The following is a 22,146-nucleotide window of genomic DNA, read 5'->3' on the forward strand; positions in this document are numbered from 1 at the left end:
GAAATTGCTCAAAGGTCTTTGCGTCAGGATTCACGCGAGTAGCATAAGGATTGACACAGATTTACGAAGACTAGAGGCATTTCTCGATAGTCGCCGGCAACAACGGCGATCCTGCCGCCTAGATCCATATTGGCTTCAATGCAGCACTCGTGGATTAGGCTTTTCATGTAGCCTCACAGGAAAAAGTCCAAACACGAGAGGTCTGGTGATCTTGATAGCCAAGCTCGACCAATCCATCGCCCTGGAAATTTCGTGTTCGTATAACCACGAAACCTTCTCGGCAATCCACTGTAGAAAATGCCATCGGGTTCCTAGTTTCATTTATGCCGCGAGTAACATGCGTTTCGCATGTTTTGTTCCGGCTGTCATGGTTTAGTTGCCATAGGCACTGCAGGTAAAATGAATACTGGAACTGTGACCCGGGGGACAACATTGGAGATGGAAACCGTTGGGTAGACTTAGACTCTATAATTGACCGAGCTATTGCTAAGAGCAACGTTGCCGGTCCCAGAATTAAAGCCCAAGGGCACTTGACATGCTTATTCACAAAGCCTACAGACCGTTTCTACTGCTGTTTGCTCCGATTGGTTGAAACAGGAAACGTAGGGTTACAGAACCTAGTGCCTCGCGACTTTTGGTTCATCGCCTTTAGAATTTGTATTTAAGCGTGGTGTACCAAAAATTGTTCGTAACTCACCGGCGAAACCGCAGCGGTAACAGCGCGGAGAAAGTTCTTAGACTTCTAGATCACCAGTTCTATTCTGGCTCGTATCTTTCATAAACTCTGCTCTACACGGATTTTTTTTTTCTTTATTATTTCAACTTTATTGAATGACTTCGTCATTATTTGTTTGGGTACGGTGTTAAAAATTAAACGCCTTTATTTTCTCTATTTTTGTTAATTTTTCTTATTTTTATTTACTGGTTTGTACTCTTTGTAGTAGATACCAGTAGCAAGATTACGATCCAAGATCCCGGAAAGCGCCTCAATAGAAATAGCGCATAATGGAATAAAATATAATTTTAGTTATATTTACTTTTCATAATTTAGGTAAAAAAGAATAGGTATCCGACGGCCTTAATTGTTTACTGAATGTTTTCATTTGGTTTATTTTTTAATATTCCTTTATTTGTATAAATTAATGCGCTATGGAAATTTTCACAATAGCTCTTTCTAACAGAAATGAAAGAAAAGTGCATATGCTATCTCCATGTAAACACCTTTTCTTGTAAAAAATTACATACTTTTAAAAGTTTAAATTTAAATACAAATAAAATATTAATAAGATCAGTAAGTTATATAAAATATATTCCACACAATTCCTCCAAGCTTTCATTCATAAACTAAAAAAATATCGAATGAAATAAACGCTGTTTCCATTTGTTTGGCGTTAATTACCACGCCTACAGGGCGATAACTCTACATTCCAAATGTGACCGCCAAGCAGATGTTTCATCCAATGAAAGCACCCCTTAGAGAAATGGTTTGTAGGCTTTGTTTATATGCACTTGACATAAAGAAATCCGGACGTGGAGAAAATCTCACATGAGAAAACGGAGGAAAGGGAAGAAGAGAAGTACCAAAGGAGCAAGACAATCCAATCAGACAAGTTCGCAAAATGTGACGAGCGATCAGAGCTTTCAAGAAGGACAAGACAATGCAAATCACTGACAACAATATGAGAAAGATACTCTACAGCAATAGTTCCAATGACAAATTCAAATACAACCTCGATCAATACTACTAATTACAACACAATTCAATACAACTATACAACGCAATTCACTACAGCAATTCAAGAACCTAGACTACCTCGTTACAACACCACTATTTCATCACCCAATGCGAAAAATCTCACAGCACTAGTTTTACCAATCTCAAGAACAATATTCAAACTACAGAGGAACTTCAATCAAAATCAGATGCATTGGAAATATAAACAGCTACCAATTGAGGAGCTAAGTGATAAAGTTGTCGTCTCCTCCCATGAAGGTGTGAGCTATAAGTGGTTTGAGGCTTCTATCTTCGAAGAGAATTTCATAATTAAAGACCGGGAAGTAATTAACAAAGTCACATTGCACAGCTTTGTTGAAGAATTTTTCATTAGATCTTCTGATGTAATCTGGAATCGTCTCAAGTTTTAAGTCTCTATGTAAAAGTTCATTACGGATAAGAAAGTGTGAATCAGTAATAATACGCAGAAATATGTTTTGCACTACTTGCAATTGATGCTGTTGAGTTTGAGTGGCCGTGTTCCAAGCAAAAGCAGCATAACAAAGTATCGGTCGAATGGAAGTGGTGTAAATATGTCTTTTGGTGCGCAAGCTAAGATTTCAATATTTTCCAATGAACGGGAGAAATCTGCACATTATATCCAGTCTTAGACTTAGACTCTATAATTGACCGAGCTATTGCGAAGAGCAATATTGCCGGTTCCAGAATTAAAGCCCAAGGGTTCTTGATATAAAGAAATCCGGAGGTGGAGAAAAATCTCAGATGAGAAAACGGAGAAAAGGGGAAGAAGAGAAGTACCAAAAGGAGCAAGACAATCGAATCGAACAAGTTCGCAAAACGTGACGAGCGATTATACCTTTCAAGGAGGACACCCAAGACAATGCAAGACAAAACAATATGAGAAGTTACTCTACATCAATAGTTCCAATGACAAATTCAAATACAACTAAACAACCTCAATCAATGGTGCTAAATACAACACAATACAACTATACAACACACTTTTAATACAACTATTCAACGCAATACACTACAGCAACTCAACAACAACCTAAGCAACCTATTTACAACACTAATATCATCACAATGCGAAAAATCTCACAGCATTAGTTTTATAATTCACCAAGAATAATATTCAAGCTACAGAAGAACTTCAATCAAAATCAGATGCATTGGAAGTATGAACAGATACCAATTCAGGAGCTAAGTGAAAACGTTGTCGTCTCCTCCCATGAAGGTGTGAGCTGCAAGTGGTTTGACGCTTCTATCTTCGAAGAGAATTTCATAATTAAAGACTTCGGATTATACCCAGTACGAGAACCGACCCTTTTTATACCTATTATTTACAGCAGTGCTCTGCAACCGGTGTGCCGCGGCGCACTGGTGTGCCATGAGAAGGATATAGGTGTGCCGCAATCAAATACACGTATTTGACATTTTGCAATTTTTTATCATGTATTTAATACACAATGACAATTTTTTTCCCTTAATAATGTCTATTTTAAATGTTTTTATATATTTCACTGTTGTGTGGTTGTGTGTGTGATTGTAAGTGTGTCAGCATTTGAATTTTTTCGGCACTTCCTTGATAACTCGGAACTCTTTGGTGTGCCACGAAATTTCAGAAAGATTTTTTGTGCGTCACAGGTGAGAAAAGGTTGCGGAGCACTGATTTACAGTGCCACCTAGCGGCTCACCTTTTGCGTTCCGACCATGCATTGCATGACGAATATCGCTCATATAACTCACTTTTATCACCACCTAAAGTTTTGCCCACTTGTTCAAAGATTCAACTTTTTTGTTTTTGTTTATTTGTTTGTATAATAAAGAATAATTCTGGAATCCGCGCTGCTATTATATTCTAAAACTTGGACTGTATTTTCGCAAACAAATATTATTTAAATAAAATAAATCCTAGTTGCAAAATTCCACAAACTTTTCAGTTGGTGATACGTTTGTTAAAGTTTTTCCTTCGAAGAAGTGTTTACCATCTGACTCGCATTTTGGGCAAATCATTGGAAAGATTTATGTTACCTTCTTCTTCTATGTATCGACTGTGTTGTTATGGCAGATGTGGAAGCCGGTCCTGCGGCGTATCTCCATGGCACGGAAGCACTGGGTAGATGATAATCATAATGTACCGCTGTCTGGTACACTACGTATCCATCGTGCTGAACTTTTGGCGGTCCTTCAGGTAGAAGTTCGTTGTTGGGTTCAGTGTCACCATCTCGTTCATCCACGAACACTGTCGTGAAATTGAATCTCCTTGCTTTGGTACTGCTCACTATTTGATAAATGTGCTCACTAAAAAAAAAAAAAAAAAAAAAAAAAAAAAAAGGATATTTAGTTTTTGATAAGCACGAAATCACTTCTTAACTATAATACCAATTCATAATTTAGAACTAACCTACAAACAACAATCTAGAAATTTATTTAAAATACAATTAGCCCTTTCAGGGGCGGTGGTTTCGCCTTGAAACCGCATTTTTTTTTACCCTCAAAACCACTGCTAAAATCAAATTACTACTTAAAGCTGATAACAGATGGCAGAACCAAATCTTTCTGGGCATCCATTAATTGATACGAATCATTCAAAAATAGCTTCTTTTCCGCACTACTCCTTTGACCCATTTTAAAAAACAAAAAACCCAAAAATGTTTAATTTTTCCACAATATATTTTATAAACAGGCATCAATGAGTAATGAAATGTCTTTAGTTCACAAAAAAAAAAAAAAAAAAAAAAGTAATGGAACCTTTTTAATTTTGAATGTTTTCATTGCGGTTTCAGTATGAAACCACCGCCCCTCTGAAACATCGAAGATGACGCAGTCGCGAGATTTTTTGCAGGTGTGTTTATTGCTTTCGAATCACTGCTGTAAACAGTTGCACCATATCTTCATTTGAGTGGCTTCGAAGATGAGGATTTACGGAGCTTTTGAGAGAGGGAAAACATTTCTTATTTTTTACACAGACACAGAGCACACTGAAAAACACTCACAGTTGCGTTTTTATTATGCTTCTCTTAGCGGTCGCTTTTCTCATGCTTCTAGTTCATAGTAAAATAATTGTATGCATCTTAATTTATTTTATTTTTACATATAATTTTCTTAGTTTTTAACATAATTTTTAAAAATATTTCCTAGTTTTATGTAAGTAATTTAGTGCATTATTAGTTACTTTTTGTCTCATACTTTTTTGTTTCCTGTTTTAAATTTTTTATTTATAATTAAAAATGCGTGTTTATGCAAATATTACTTACTTCATTAGTTGTTCAGTAATTTACTAGTATAATCTGCAATTTGGGTTACGTTCAGATACTTTTCAGCAAAGTAAAGATAAATAAGCAAATGTTTAGTCTTAAATGCTCTAAACGGGCGCTGGTTTCAAGGCGAAACCGGGCCCCTTTCCATAAAGGAGGACGAAAAAATTGTTTTAAACTCATTTATGTTGTCTATAGGACCATTGCATGTCATTATGCTTACTTTTTCATAACTTTTAAAAACTTTCATAACTTTTTAAAAAATCATAACATTGCGCCTCTGAAAGGATTAGGTTGTAAGGATTATGTGAATTTTATTAACAGTTAAATTTTGAGTTAAACTTCTCTCCTGTGAAATTCTTAACTTCAACTTACTACTTCCGGCCAGAACGTAGTTTTAGAATCATGTCTGAATACATAATGAGGAAGACCGGTATTTAACCGCGAAGTTCTACTTGCTGAGTGAGAGAGAATCAGAGTTTCTGATAACCGCGTGTCCGCCTTTTTGGCTACTCTCTTAAAGCTGTTATTACGCTTAGCCGTACTCAGGCCCTCGATAGCTTCGCAGTCAATTAGCGTTAAGGGGCCAACTCGATTAGAATCTTGATATCTTCGGCTATATCTCTTTTTTAGTTTAGATAAGTTTTAGTTTAATTCTTAGTCTCTTAAGTTCAAGCCCAAATGTCGGCTTTTATTGTACACTCCAAGACGGAGTTCTGTTAAATCTTATCTGAATAAAAAAGGGTTATTTACCCTTCCATCTTGTTGTTTCTTGTTGCACGAACTCAAGCGATTATTCGCTTAGCAGTTCTTAAGATTCTTCACACTCAACTGTAAATTAACATTTACAAAGTGAGAAACTCTACAAGGTGTTAGTTAGTAAACACTGTTTCTATTTTCTCTCCTTTTAGGCGGAAGCCGAAGCCATACGCCAGGCAATCCTAGCAGCGAGTCAATTTAGCTACTCCACCGCAGAAATACACTCCGACAGCCTGTCAGCAATTCATGCAATTCGGAATCCTTTTCACAGGTCGCCCATCATAGGGCGCATTCAGCAAACCCTGCACCAGTACGAAGGACGCATCCTCATCTTCTGGATTAAAGCACACGCTGGACACCAGGAGAATGAGGAGGCAGATTTACTAGCCAAAGAAGCCGAGAGCAATCTCGATGCGGAACAACTGGCAATAAAATTACCAAAATCCTATGTAAAGAAGGCTGTTCTAAACGCCGCACTCAAGCAGTGGCAGGAAGAGTGGAATTCTATTCCGCAAGGAAGAAGGACCTACGAATTCGCTCACAAAGTCAGCCTTGAGAAACAGATATCTCAGCCACACATCACCAGATTTATAACGGGTCATGGTCCATTCCCCGATTATTTTCTAGAGCGAAGAATAACAAACACCAACATCTGTGTGTGTGGCCAGCCAGGTAGCCCGGACCATTATGTCACCTTCTGCCCACTAACACGAGAGTGGCACATGCCGTTTTACAACACAGATCCAGCCTATAAAAGATTCTTCATTCGCCAACCAGCGGTACTTGAAAAACTCAAAAGTATTATGGACAGACTGCAAGCATTAGGCCAGGACTTGTGTGATTCGGCTTAACAACAACCCTATCCTTTCCACATAACCAACCTTTATATCCAATGTACCTATGGCAATGTGCTTATGTATCGTGCCTTCATTAATTGTCACTCATTCTTACCTATGTTATTAATTGTCATTCAATATTTCATTAATCACCAGTGCATCTCCAATAATTGTTGCATACCATTACTTTAGTTTTAACTATCTAGATCAACGCACTTTTGTATCCAACGCACATCATTCGTTTAAGTGTACCATCCCTGTCTATGTATGTAAAGCCATGTAGAATAACACAGGATTTTGTGTTATGACTAATCGTCATGTATCGTTTTACTGTACAAGTACCATTTTCAGTGCATCTTATGTAGTAATGTATCAGTGTTTAAGCGTATCATTTCTACTAATGTCTATATTGCCATGTAGGATAACACACGAGTATGTATAATCATTAATTGTCATTTTTCGCATTAATACACAATTCAGTGTATCAGTTTTATTAATGTATAGGTGTTAAAGGTTTCATTTCTAATAATGTATACATAGCTATGTAGGATAATTTATGTTCGTGTATTTTTATTAATCGTCATCTTTCATATTTATCCACAAGTACCATCTTCAGTGTGTCATTTCTAGTATTAATGTTTAAGTGTAGCACTTCTACTAATGTATATATAGCCACGTAAGACGATATGCGATTATGTGTAAATATTAATTGTCATCTCTCGCAATGATGCACAGGCATTACACTCAGTGCAACATTTCTGTCAACTTACAGGTGCATAAAATGTCTTATTTCTATTCATGTACGCATAGCGCAGTAGGATAATACATGATTATGTGTTATCATTAATTGTCATCTTTCGTATTAATGTGAAAATATCATTGTCAGTGAACCATTTCTATTAATGTATAAATGCATCATTTACCATGTTATAAATGTATATTAATGTATAAGTGTATCATTTCTATTACTGTATGTATAGCCACTTAGGATGATACACGATTACGTGTTACCATTATTCTTCATCTATCGTATAAGTGCCATTTTCAGTATTTCATTTCCATTAATGTATAAGTGTTTAAGTGTATCATTTGTACTAATATATATGTATAGCCAAGTAAGGTAATACACGAATATGTGTAACCTTTAATTGTCATTGTTCCCACTGATACACAATTTTCATTCTCAGTGTATCATTTCTGTCAACGTGTATGTATCATTTTTATTGATGTGTGTATAGTCCAGTAGAATAATGTATGATTATGTGTTTTCATTTATCGCCATCATTTGTATGTGTTTATGCATATCATTTCTAGTAGTTTATGTATAGTCATATAGGATGACACACGATTACGTGTATTCATTAATTGTCATCTTCTGCATTATTGCGCCAGTTGCGTCAGTGTTTCATTTCTTTTAATGTGTTCAGTGTTTATTGTTTGACTATCTCATTAACCACTTAGACCAATATACATATGTATCCAATGTACCTATACCACCAATGTACCTATGTATGAAACTTTTTATTAATTGTATACTGAAGCATATATATGCACACGCCCTTGTTTGGCCACGTCAATACCACATATTCTCCATTAATATATTCCCGATGCAGCCCTTTCAGGAAGTCGCCAGGGTTGTGTTGTTCTAAATAGGTGCGGGTACCGGACGACACCCGATTTGTCATATTAAGCCGTCCGGGTGTCCGGGCCCTGCATTCACCTGTCACCTGTTACAAAATATCAAATATACAATAAAACAAATTCGAAATTCAAAATTCGGGTTTCCAGAGGTGTCCAGGTTCGGATGGAGGACTATGTTGTTCAAAATTTGATGACGCTAGGTACCATTGTTTTTCTACAATGCGAGAAATATACATACATTCATGCAAATTATTCATTATTTAATTTCTTTAAATATAATACAGGGCGGTAGTATTTGCTGCCAACATTCTGAAAGTTGATACTCCGTTTATAGTGATTCAACGCAAAATGCCGTTTCGAGACTAATATCCCATTCGGGACTGATGTCCCTTTTGGGTAGTGAAATAACAGGATGTTAAAGCAGCTACACGATATGCAAGAATAGGCTGAAGTTCTGTTTCCATTGAAAGAAGTTTGAAAATTACTAGTGGCTATGAGGATTCCAGTCAGGAGCTAATTAGCTACAATTTGCTGTTATTGGCTCCTTGCATCACGTGCTCTGAAATTTTGAATCATGGGATAAATCTTGTCAAATGTCACTTGAATAAGTAAACAGAAACCGAAAAAGATTAAAATAGTTTATCTATTTATTTTATTTAAAATATTAATCAAAAACTCATAAAAGCTTTACAAAATATGAAATCGATAATAAAACAAATTTTAAATTCAGGCTTCCAGACGCCCGTATTCGGTAAAGGATTATGTTATTCAAAATTTGATGGCTCTAGGTACCGTTGTTTTATCGCACTACGAGAAATATTCATACATTTATGCAGCTTCTTCATTATTTAATTTCTTTAAACATAATACAGGACGATAATATTCTGTGGCAACAATCTGAAAAGTGATACAGCCGTTTAAAGTGATTCGACACAAAATGCTGTTTCGAGATTAATAGCCCTTCTGGTTTAAAGCCTGTTTGGTCTAATAAAAATATTTGTACCAAAAGGACGGCCATTTTAATCACTCATTTAAATAATTTGAGTAAAACTTTGCAGCAAAAATAATGTGATGTATCATTAATGATACACGTATCATAGTATGAAAAACTCTGGTTTAGGCTTTTTCGGATCACACCTGGAAGTTCAGACTAATGGACAGATTCTGAATGGCACGGTAAATTAGCTAGTTCATTTATGACTTTTATTCCACGAATGCCGCCAAACTGGTATAGTGGTGGTATAGTGGCTGACTGTCATGCCGCAGGGCCCGGGTTCGAATCCCGGAGAAGGCACGGATGTTTGCAAATGTATAGTGTCCGTGCGGTATGGGGGCACGCTAAATATGCGGCGAGCCGAAAGTCCTCTCGAGAGGTTAGTGGTAGAGAAAGGGGTGGGTGGAAGACTTCTGGACCCGTAATTTCCAACAAACAAGAAATTTAACTGCTAAGTAAGTCATAACAAATAGCTGTACTTAACATCGAAAATGTATAGCATTATCTGTAAAAATGTCTATGTATAACTGTATGTATATGTGGCACTGTAACCTTTTGGAGAATTGTTAAAAATGCCATCCTGGCTGCTAGCTGTAACCACGGATAGCAGATATTAGATGGCATCTTCCAACATGATAATTACACCGAGAGACTCGTTAAGTTCTAGGGTCGATGGTTATATTGGTAGTGTTTCCGGGGTGCTTTTCTTCAAAATTAGGGTGGAACTAAGCAATGACGTACTGTCACCAGTATGGTGCTCAAGGCTCTTGCCAGCGACAATGTTGCACTCCTTGCCACGATGAATTTCGTGGGCTTGTTCAGATGCCACTGTCAGACAAGTGTGATAAGTCACAACAACAAGAACAAAAACAAAATTTGAAAGTGTTTCATGGAATTACAAATAACTGTGTATTTGAACGGTAAATAACTGTGTATATATGGCCGGCTTCTCCAAGCACGACTTAAATTGGCGCACGGGGTACAGAAATGGGGTACCATTACTCTGGAAGAAATAAATATTCCAACAAGAAATTACCTGCAAAGTAACTTATTCAGGGAAATTGTTCAAAAATTGGGTGCACTACGAATTATTACTATCTAAAAGCAGGAAAAAAAAAAAAAAAACTAAAATGAGAAATGATGGTTAATCTTTGGATTATGGCGATTTTTTGGCGAAAATTTGGCGGCCAACCCTGCTACAGCAACTTGCTAGTTTTGTTTTGGACGCCATTTTGTTTTCACGAAGTAAAGGCATTTTTTTTTTTAACTCAACATTTTTTTCAAACAATCTGCTAGCCGAATTACGCTTATGCTAGAACTTTTATGGAACAAAAGTGCTTAGTCATGACGAAGATTAGGTGCGAAATTGGGAGACAGTGCAGATTCGCCCACTGCTTGCCGCGATTTTAAGAATTGCACATACACGGTATCCATGTACACCTCGACCAATTTTCACTTAAAAAAAATATCTCAGTAACCTTTATCGCCTTACCAAAATGTCGCCAAACTACCAGTTACTATATTCCAAAGATTAGCCGAAATGATTTCTCTGGCGCTTGAATTACTTAGGTGAACTCAGTCACATGTCCAGGCGCTTGGGCAGCCTGCTCCGTCCTGTATAGAACTGTGTTGGTAGGAGAACATAACGTAGAATTATGGCTAATATGATGATGTGGAAGAGAGAGAAAATGCAAAAGCCATTTCCCAAACCCTGAAATCATTTAGACGAATATATACCTCCAGAGTGAAGTTTGGTAGATTAATATGCTCAGTTTGTGACATTCGATAAGCAATTAATGAATGAAGTTGCAAGTAGAAGAGAAGAACACATGCGAGCGTGACAAAGTCCAGCATCATGTAAAGCATCCAGGGTTTGATTCGAGGACAAAAATTTGTAGAGGATGTAACCACTAGTCAGGAAGGCGTGGCTATCAGTCTTCCTACGCGGCCGAAGGCTACGAGGCATGTGTTCCTGGGCCGAAGCCCTATCTCAGACTGTGCAGTCGAAATTCATGAGAGGCTGGGAAAAGAAGTGTACTGTTAGATGGCCGCAGGCCACGAGATGCGGGTTCCTAGGCTGAAGCCCTATCCCAGTATAACATTCATAGGTAAAAGTCTAAGTGATTTCCTTTTTCCGCGATTTATGTTTCCGCGGTTCTCGAAAACGTTCCTGTTTCCGCGAAATCATCAATCTTCATTACCCTCTTTCCCAAAGGGGTTATAAGGATCCTAAGTTTTACTAACGTTTATTTTATTTTAAATCTTTACTATCACTTCTTATTTTCTACTTCAGGCCAGAATTAAAAGCTTTAACTTATTTATGCAAATTTGTCTTGCTAACGCCAAGTACTTAAGTTGTGGCTTTTTGCCAAGCAAGAGAGAGGAAGGAGCTATTAGAAGCAGGCCGCTCGCCATAGTAGTTTTACTCGGTTGCTGGTTGCCTTCAAGGCCAGAGATTTAATCCTCTTGATAATTTTAAACGTATCGTAGTTTTAGCAGTTCTCTGTACTACATACGGCTTTTTGTTAATATACGGCCAATCTTGGAGTTAGGCACTTGTTTGATTAATCCAAAGTTAGTTTAGTTAGAGTTTAGTTAATATTTTTATATTCTTACGTTCAGACCACAAGTGGTTGGTCTCTGTATTCCGAAGTCCGGAAATCATTGTAAAGAGGGAAAAATAAAGGGTTTCGTATACCCTTCCTGTGTGTATTGTCTACTTCCCAAATTTATTGAACATAGCTTTAGTAAGCTCCCTGTTCCGAGTCAGGACATTTAATGTTCCCAAAGCAAGTAAGGAGGAACACAGAACCTGATAGGGTTACATAGTGGGGTTTGACTGGACATTGGCCTCTAACGAAATGTAAGAAAGAAACAATTTTAGATTAAAAAACAATTTTTAACGAATTTCGTTTAATTAATAAACAAAAAATATTTACGGTCTCAGATATTTGCATGAATGAAGCTAATACTGCATTTAAAAGGAAAGAGAGAGATGTTCAAATTCTGCGACGATTTTTGGCAATGAACTAAAAGATCGTTTCCTAAAGTGAAAAATAATATTCTTCCGAAATTCTGCATAAAGGCGAGCTATAATAAAATCTTTCACAATAAATATTCGTTCTGAAACGAAGTTATAAAACGTTTTTCCTTCTAAAACGACTTCTGCCTTGATCTTAATTGCGCCTTTGCAGCTTTTAGTTATTTCATTTATGCAAATCCAATAAACTACATTTTTCTTATTTCTATTCCGAATTCCATATTGATAATCTTTATAAAGGGCTATTTTTTTCTTTTGGTTTAAATAATCTCTAAAACATATTGATTAACATAAGATATGAAAATAATAGCCAATATTGTAGCATAATTACAAATAGAATGAAACTAAAGATTTCGAGAACAGCCTAAACTAAAGCCACGTTTTCAATCTAACGAAGACTAAACTTATTCACAAAGAAACTGCTCAGCTCTTATCAATAACTCATCGCAACATCTCCCGAGAAGCTGTGGGAGGGGATTTCTACCTTCCGATTTCGCGGGAACAGGAAGAATTTTGAAAAACGCGGAAAGACGAATCGCGGAAACATAACTAATTCAAAGTTTATAACGTTGATAGCATAATGCAGATACATAATATGTTACAGATGAATGGAATGATAAGCATTTGAGGAGGAGCATTTCCAAAGAAATTGTAAATACGTAGGTTGGGGCAAAAATCATGGCAACTATTTTTTTCTTGAAGATACCAGTCCGGTTGGAAAATGTGACATATACAGACGAAAGGACAAGGTCTTAACTACATGTGTGGACAATGAATAGCACTGAAATATCGTAACACACGAATTTATTAGTTAACGTACAGGGCAATATAGCCAGTACCGGGCAAAAGAATGATAACACAATACACATAAAGCTGACATGACCAAACCTGGGCCTAAAGACCTTCAATGTAGTCCCCTGCTACTGTCACCACACGCTGCCAACGATGTGAAAGGCGCTGAATACCATCAGCCTCAGCATTTGCCGCACCATGTGTGAATCGGGTCATCTGCTGGCCCACAGCATTAGCAATGTCCTCTTGTGTTGCAAACCGCCTACCACGTATTGGTTCCTTAATCTTGGGAATGAGATCAAAGTCACAGGGCGAAAGGTCAGGAGAGTACGGTGGATGCTCCAATTCTTCCCATCCCCAACGTCGGAGTAGCTGCCGTACACACTGCGCTTTATGTGGTCTTGCATTGTCGTTCAGAATTATTGCACTGTCCACAAGATCCGGACGTGTATCCCGAACGCCACGTCCTATCTGTCGCACCAGGAAGTCCCTGTAGTACTGTGCGGTCACTCTTCTGTCATGAGGAACAAAGTGGCAAACAATAACATCCCCTGACATCATACGCAACGATCACCATCAATTTGACTGGGGAAGGATTCTGACGCTAGCTCATTACGCAATATCCTATGGACGGTGCGTTTCTCGATGCCACTTGCCCTCTCTAACTCCAGTAATGTCCATCATTTGGCTTCGTCCATGAGGTGCTCGATGACGGCACCTGCCAAGTCGGTCCGCACACTCACCGGTCGTCCCGAACGTTGCTCATCACTGGCTGACACACGTCCTTGCTGAAACTTTCCTACCTACCGTGCTACTGTACGATATGGTACGGCATTATTCAAGGGCTTTTACTAATTCACTGTGACATTCCATCGCATTTCTCCCTCGGAGAACGGCTATTTTGATGTAAGCGCGCTGCTCAACAAGGGTTACTTCCATCTCGCGCGGCACTCACCACTTGACTGATTTCAGAGCCCTCGCTACCACAGAGCTATCTTTTGTTCTGCATACACACTAAGCCTGCAGAACTTCCACACGAAACATATACGTTTTGTGATCCGTTCACATATCTACAAGAAAAAAGTAGTTGCCATGACTTTTGCCCCAACCCTCGTAGCATTTCACATGAAAAACTTTTGTGAGTATGAAAAACAGTCCATAATGGTGATGAAGCAGCGGAGGAAGCTAGCAATGATCGCAGGGTCGAACGTGCTTGCAGAAGCACTACGAGGTCTAGAGTGAGCCACAGACGTAGCGATGAGCGCGCGCTCGTCGTTACGTCAAAGAATATGTATAGTTTAGACGTTCTTTGGCTATGTCCCTATTCGAGTTAGGATGGTCACGTGAGGAGTAGGACTAAGGAGATTAGACTTGAAGACAAAAATTTGTAGACGTTGTAACCAGTAATGAGAGAGGCATGACAATAATTCGTAAAAGGTGTAACCAGTAGTCAGGGAGGTGTCACAGGTGGCTAAAGGTCCCGGGGCCAAAGCCCCGTCTCATACTGTGCAGTCCAAGAAGTTATTACCTTCGCTAAATTCTACTACTGCCATTCTTACGACTTCATAATAATTGCTTTCAACTTGTACTCTACATACTATGCCATTCCCATGCTATGCCTAATGTTCGAAAAAAGATTATGCTGCTACACTGGGATAGGGTCTGACCCAGGAGCCCAAATTCATGGACTTAGTTCAATGAGAAGTTCATGACAGGATGGAAAGAGGCGTGTATTAACAAGCAAAAGAGGCATTGGATGGGGGAGGAGTTTAGAAGGGAATTAAGTACTTATAAGTAAGTTGGCTGAAAGAGAGTAAATTAACAAGAACAAAAATATAGTGCTTGAATGCAATAACCACAAGTACAAAACACAAAATAAATCAATAAAACCAGCAATACTTTAATTAGATTTGGTTACACCTGTTGTGGAGTCATTAAGATAACTTCCAATCCTTTAAAAGGCTGCCTGCATGGTTATAACCACAAGTACAAAACAGAAAATAAATGATTAAAGCCAGCAATACTTTAATTAGATTTGGTTACACCTGTGGTCGAGTCATTAAGATAACTCCCGTTTAACAGGCTGGCTGCATGGTTGGTTTCCATGGTTTTCCCTTTTGTAAGGTGAATACGAGCGAGTTTCTCTTAGAAAGTCCTTCACGAAAGCATTCCTCCCAGTAAGAAGATAGCATTGGCATGCTTTGCCATATTCAATTAACCTAACTTAACATGTAAAACTTTTGTTTAAAACTTAAATGCCATTATTATTTATTAACAATAAGAATTTTTATCTTGAGCTCTAGACAAATTTTTCATCAACTAAACATTTGGCTGAATTATGGTTTCAAAAAACATTTAAACGGTACCAGTTATCAATTACCTTGGTACTAGAACTCAAATAGCATTATAAAGGTTCACATATGAAAATTCATCACTTTCAGTTGAATTACCACTTGCAAAACAGTCTCATACGACTGTTATGAATAACCTTTTTTAATATATCTATTTCAATTATGTCAAGGACATTTAGGTCAACGGTACAACCAATCCATTATAGTGTTGAGTGTCCAGACTCAAGGCTAAGACAAGTAATATCAGCTAACTTTATTTCCTAGGCATCAGTTTTTAACCCCATAATGGTAAGGACAACAATTTCTCTCTTTTCTTTGAATTCTCACGCCACTTCATCAATCGTAATTAGTTCGAATTATACTTTCGACCCTGAAAGATTTTTATGATCGAATCAACACGTTTCTTGTACCAATACCTTCCCACTATTAGTATATGTTAACAGTTTACCTATACTTTTCTTGAAATTAGAGTAATGATTTCAGGTTAGACGAATCGTAAATTTTGTCGAATTCGAATCATGAAACATTCTATAATAAAGAAAATAGCTATTGCTTAATATTAAAAAGCAGTTAAGAAAAGCAAAATTTAATATCTGCGTTTCATGAAGAATGGATTTCAGAATATAGTCTGTAAAAACCAAGCAATTTTTAGTAAAAGAAGTGCATAATGAAACTCTTGAATGTTGGATAATTTTCTCTGCAGGGTTTGACAATGAAATATTTGGGGAAAAGGTGAGTTTTTGGTTTAGATTTTTCAGAATCTTTGGTACTTACGTATTAACGCAACCAGACCAAAATTCGCATAAATTGCCAAATTTGGCGACCCTACTTACGGCAACCCTACGTGTTATACGTAGCTTTCTAAAAAGAGCATGTGGAGATTCACAAAATTTTCCTGCATTTTCGTGCAAATATTTGTAATTTATGAGAAAATAGCAGTGTACATGGATAAAGTCAAGAGTGTGCGCAATGCCATTTTTGTGCAATTCTGGGATGTTTTTTTAAGTAAAAATAAGTCGACGTGTACATGGTTATGGCGAATACGGTTTTCAATCAGTGCTAAAAGCAATAGCCAAAAGATTTCCGCCGAAAAAAAAATTCTGCAACTTATTCAAATTCGAAACCGGAAGGGTTTACTTGCTATTTTATATTTTAAAACAAAATAATATAAAAAACTGTATTAAAAATTATCTGTAATTAATAAATGTACATTTTCTTTCTATTCATACTTTTTTACTCAAACTTACAAATAGCGCCAACCTGGTTGCGATAATACGTAAGTACCGAATCTTTTTTAGTCCTTTTTGTTTTATATTTGTCAGAATCTTCCAGAATCCTTTTGTAAAGGGAGAGAGGTTTATTTGAGGTTAGACAAAAGAACTTTAAACACGACACATTGGAATTCGAATCATGAAAGATTTTCAAAAGAAAATAAATTTTACTTAATATAAAAAGTATTAGAAAAAGCAAAATTTGATACCTACGTTTAAAGAAGAAGAATAAGAATATACAGTGGAACCTCGCGATACGAGTTTAATTGGTTCTAGTACTGAGCTCGTATAGCGAATTTCTCGTATATAAAAACAAACTTCCCCATTGAAAGTAATGGAAATCCAGTTAATCCGTTCCGCATCCCCAAAAATTTCATTGCCATCTCATCTTCAGTCGACGTACCTAGTGTTATTCGGAGAAGGTCCAAGTACAGATTCTTAGCCTTAGCGCAAATGATAGCTTTCGACACCGACTAGCCTTTTAACTGCTTGTCGTTAATCCACACCAACAACAGCTTCTCAACATCTTCTAGGAGTTTTGGACGGTGCTTGGATATAATGGTAACCTTGACCACATCAAGTTTTTTAATTTCTTCCATCTTCTTCAGAATAGTGCAAATTGTCGATGTCGAATGGCCGTAAGTCTGCCATTTCCGCTACTCTTACACCACGCTTATATTTATCTATGATTTCTTTCTTAATTTCAACGGCCATGGCTACCTTCTTTTTCTTTGCGGCACTATCTGAGGCAACAATCTATTTGGGAGGCATCGTGAAATAACTATTTTCGCGTTAAATGTAGAAAAACAATTAACTCACAAGCGCACAAACACGTAGGTCAAAGAACACTGAGTGATCTGACGAGGGGATTCCCCGAGTCGAGCCGGATCGGGAAAAGCGACACGCATATCCGCAGCCTGGCTCCTTGCTCTTTATTCGAGTCAATGCTTGTATTTAGAGGCGAAGTTTTCGCTCACATTTTCCTCGTATCTCGAATTTCTCGTATGTGGAGGTGGTCGTATTTCGAGGTTTCCACTGTATACCTCACTTTCCGGATTGCTCTTGGATTTACATCTATCAGAGTCATGTACCGTCAGAGGCTTAATTTTGTTACATAGCTGATAAGGCCCCCTTCTGAGCCCACATGAGCAATTTCATAATCAGGATCAGTCTTATCCACTCATTTGTTCAAACTATGGACATCCAAGTGCCGGGAATATCATGCTATTTGTGTGACGTCTTTCGGCTCATTGAACTATTTGTCCTATTAGGGGCGCTGACAGTAGAGTTTTCCTGGGACGTGGTGCGTAGAAGCGAGGCATTGGTTGTGAGAAGAAGGGGAGGCAACAAGACAACACGGGTCTGAGCGATATCTGTTTGTTCTGGAGTGTTTTGGACATGTTGCAAAAAAAAGCTTTTTATATTAAAAACACGCTATTTTTTTTTAAAGAGCCCAATCAGAGATTCAAAGAAACTTAACATTACAGTGTTTCTAAAATGCAAGTCAAAGAAGTTTTTAGTATCCAAAGACGTAATTAGGTTCTAGTTTACCAATGCATGATAGTAAATTCATATCGACAAATGCATTAACGGTATGAAGTGGAAAGAAAAAATACTTCCTTTATAAACACGGATTTAGCGTAATTCTGTAACAATGTGACATTAAGTTCATTAAAAAAAAAAAAAAAAAAAAAAAAAAAAAAAAAAAAAAAAAAAAGGATAACCATACTACACGCAGTATCACCGAACACAAAGAACACTCAAACAGGACACATGGATTTGGCGTAATACTGTAGCAATGAGACATTACGTGCATAAAGAAAATACCGAAAAGGATAACCATAATACACAGCAGAATGACCAAACACAATGTGCTTGCGTATTTCTGTAAGAGAACACTCAAAACAGAGCACATGGATTTGGTGTAATGTTGTAGCAATGAGACATTACGTTCATAAAGAAAACACCGAAAAAGATAACCATAATACACAGCAAAATGATCAAACACAATGTGCTTGCGTATTTCTGTAAGAGAACACTCAAAACAGAGCACATGGATTTGGTGTAATGTTGTAGCAATGAGACATTACGTTCATAAAGAAAACACCGAAAAAGATAACCATAATACACAGCAAAAGGACCAAACACAATGTGCTTGCGTATTTCTGTAAGAGAACACTCAAAACAGAGCACATGGATTTGGTGTAATGTTGTAGCAATGAGACATTACGTTCATAAAGAAAACACCGAAAAAGATAACCATAATACACAGCAAAAGGACCAAACACAATGTGCTTGCGTATTTCTGTAAGAGAACACTCAAAACAGAGCACGTGGATTTGGTGTAATGCTGTAGCAACGAGACATTACGTTCATAAAGAAAACATCGAAAAGGATAACCATAAATACACAGCAAAATGATCAAACACAACGTGCTGGCGTATTTCTGTAAGAGAACACTAAAACAGAGCATAAAATGCTATTAGCGCTTCTTTTATATTGATATACGTGCGTGCGTACGGGTTCGTATTGGATTGAATGCACACAGAACCGATGGCAACTTGATGAATTAATTTTTCCCAAAGAAATATTTTACAGTTCTGGAATTTTCCTCAGAAGAACTCGTACATCTATTCTCTGTATCACTGAGCAGAATCAGTAGTTATAATTTACACTATTAAGAGCGTTAAACACAACTCAGTGCAAAGCACATCTAAAGAGCAAAGCTCACATGGAGATGATTTCAATGCTCCGTAGTCGACTCTGAAATAACAATTTAGAAAAACTTTCCGGTATTACATAGTTCCTCGCCCCGGCCACCCAGGCATCTCCAGTACCTTCCACTTCTCGAAATTACTGGAGGGCATAGGAGGGCTGGATACGGTTACAGTTATATACAAGAATCGAATACAGTTATTCAGTTACAGTATCAATTGCAGTTATACAAGGACTGGACCAAAATATCACCAAATATTCGCCACGTTCGGCGGCTTTAGGCAGTTTGTCGCCAACTTTGGTGAAAACGTTAATCGCCAACTTGGTGATATCTAGCCAATTTAGTGAGATAGTTAAACGTACTTGCGTAAAAAGTACGTTAAACGTACTTGCCCTGTAATCTTTTTTTTCCAGCAGAGCTTCGTCTCTTACAATCATTTCATGTTACATTACACAAAAAATATAAATTCGCTAAAATTATTTACGTATGTACAAAATCCGTAACAATATACAACACTGATCCAAATTTGGCTATTTTTGGCATAAAATGCTTCCAGAGCTGGCCTTCCTGGAAAAAGATACGGACTTCAAAATTTGACTCTTTCGCATACCTCTCATTTTAAGCAACAAGTTTGGAGATATTCTCCCCGAACAGTCTTGTTTTCAAGATGACACAGTTATTTAATCCTGGACGAAATTCAGAAAACTCGCACGTACTGAGATATGAATCGATAATCTTGCCTTATCACCACTTAGCCTACCCCTGCAAGCTAGTTACAACGACAAATACGCGAAGTGAATATAATATTCTGCATTATAAGTATATTATCCACTTCGAAAGCGTCGTCTTGATATTGCCTAAATAATGAGTTATTTTTAATTATGTAATAAACTGCAGAATGAGTCCCCGGTGAACATTATGTTGAAAATTAATGTGGAAGGAAGAACTTTACACTTGACACACACTTTTAAATCACACTACCGACTCTATATTCACATGGAAAATGCAGTAGACGCATGCGCAGAGCCCTCTTATTTGAAAAATAAAAGGTCAGTGTTGCCAGATCGTGCGATTTCTCGAAAATTTGCGACTTTTGATAAATTTGTGCTATTAAAATTTTAGTCTGCGATTTTGCGAAATTTTTGCGATCTCCATCATTTCGTCATGCTACTTTTTGCGACTGCAAAGACATTTTTTTTTTAATATGTGGTAAAATGCTTACATGTTTAAATAATGTATTATTTAAAAATAATTTACATTAAAAAAAACAGTTTATTCAGGCTTAAATAGAAGTTGGCATCTGGGAATACTATTTACATGTGAGCTTTCCTTTTCAAAGCTGCACAGCCTGACGCCGGTATAACGAGAAGGAGGAAAAAGTGAGAAAGAAAAAGAGAAAACTTCTTCGGGACCTCTCACCTCCCCCCTCGTCCCCCGTGCGTTTTGTTTTTAAGTCAGTTCACCCTTTCAGTTCTATGGTGATAAAGAATCTAACAAAAGAACTTGCGGCTTAGGTACTAAAACAGAAAGAAAACATAATGTGTACCCAAACGGAGAAAAAAATGAAATTCTTTCTCCTGATTATAATATTACTGAGAACTAAGCAATGGAAATGACTTAAAAACCAAAGCAACGACATTTTTCTAAATAACAATACAAATAAATTCAACAAGTGAAAGAAAAAGGCTTTCTTAAGTAATCAGAATCTGAAGTAAGCCCCACTGAAAACATTCATCAATTGAAATGTTCGCAATTAAGTAAAAGAGCAATAAATTAAATAAGTTAACTGCCAACTCAAAAAATTTAGCACGAAAGTGCTAACAAACTAAGCATGAGGAATCTCTTAAGAACAGTTATGCACAAATTAATTTAAAAACGGAACCTAAATTAAATGAGAATTAATTAAAAAAAGAAATGGATATTTAAAAAATTCAAAATGAGCAATACAGTGTTAAAATTTTCGTTAATGTTAAGATACATAATTAAAGCGACTAAGAATCGAATACAGTCTGTAACTTACGGAACATAAGAGACAGTAAATTTGTGATGACGTCAGAGGTCATGTAACATGGGCCTTATAAGAGATAGACTAACCCAGTGGGCGGGGCGCGCGTCACCGACATGTCGGCAAGAAAGAGTAGGGTCGATCTGGTTTACTTTAACACTGAAACCTATGGCGTTTGTATCACATAACTCGTTTTAATTATTAAATGTGATACGTTGTATAGTGATGAGATTACGAAAGCCACAGATTTTCCAAATAGGATTTAATATATCTCATTAAAGCACTTTTAACTGCATTTCGCGCATTTTTTTCCCGCGTAATTCTTGTACAAACATCTTTACTTTGGTAAAACGGTAAAAACTCTAGGCACAAAATTTATGAACTTAATTTTGCGTACAAATAACGTAAAATTAAATCAGATTGATAGTACATGATGCTTTGAAATAAATAAGGTAAAATTAAACAAGATCTGATAACTTTTTTAAAAAATTTAATGACTATTTTCAGGCAGTGATATTCAAAACTATAATAACATTACAAAACAATCATTTATTTGATTATATCATCATTAACTTATTAACATTAAAGTGGAATATTTATTTTAGTAATTTATATAATTCGGAGCATACAATTTTCTGAGTGTAATGAACGGGAAAATAAAAAGGTGAAATAAAATTCAGAAGCACTCAGATTTTATATTACGCCCAAAAGGAACCCTTTTTTTAACGTTTTGTGTGTTACCTATA

General features: G+C 36.9%; 1 protein-coding gene across 1 annotated transcript in view; it reads right to left on the reverse strand.

Moving 5' to 3' along the window:
- The window catches only part of LOC118197277 (uncharacterized), a 189,617-nt gene that overhangs the window by 32,276 nt on the left and 135,195 nt on the right, over positions 1 to 22,146 (reverse strand). Inside the window, exon 3 of the mRNA XM_085826841.1 lies at positions 3,770 to 4,039. Coding sequence (XP_085682967.1) covers positions 3,770 to 4,039 — 270 coding nt within the window. The remainder of the gene's footprint in view (positions 1 to 3,769; positions 4,040 to 22,146) is intronic.

The sequence above is a fragment of the Stegodyphus dumicola genome, chromosome 11 (genome assembly GCF_044657685.1).
Source record: "Stegodyphus dumicola isolate Sdum_Otavi_A_Nest chromosome 11, ASM4465768v1".
Taxonomy (NCBI): domain Eukaryota; kingdom Metazoa; phylum Arthropoda; class Arachnida; order Araneae; family Eresidae; genus Stegodyphus; species Stegodyphus dumicola.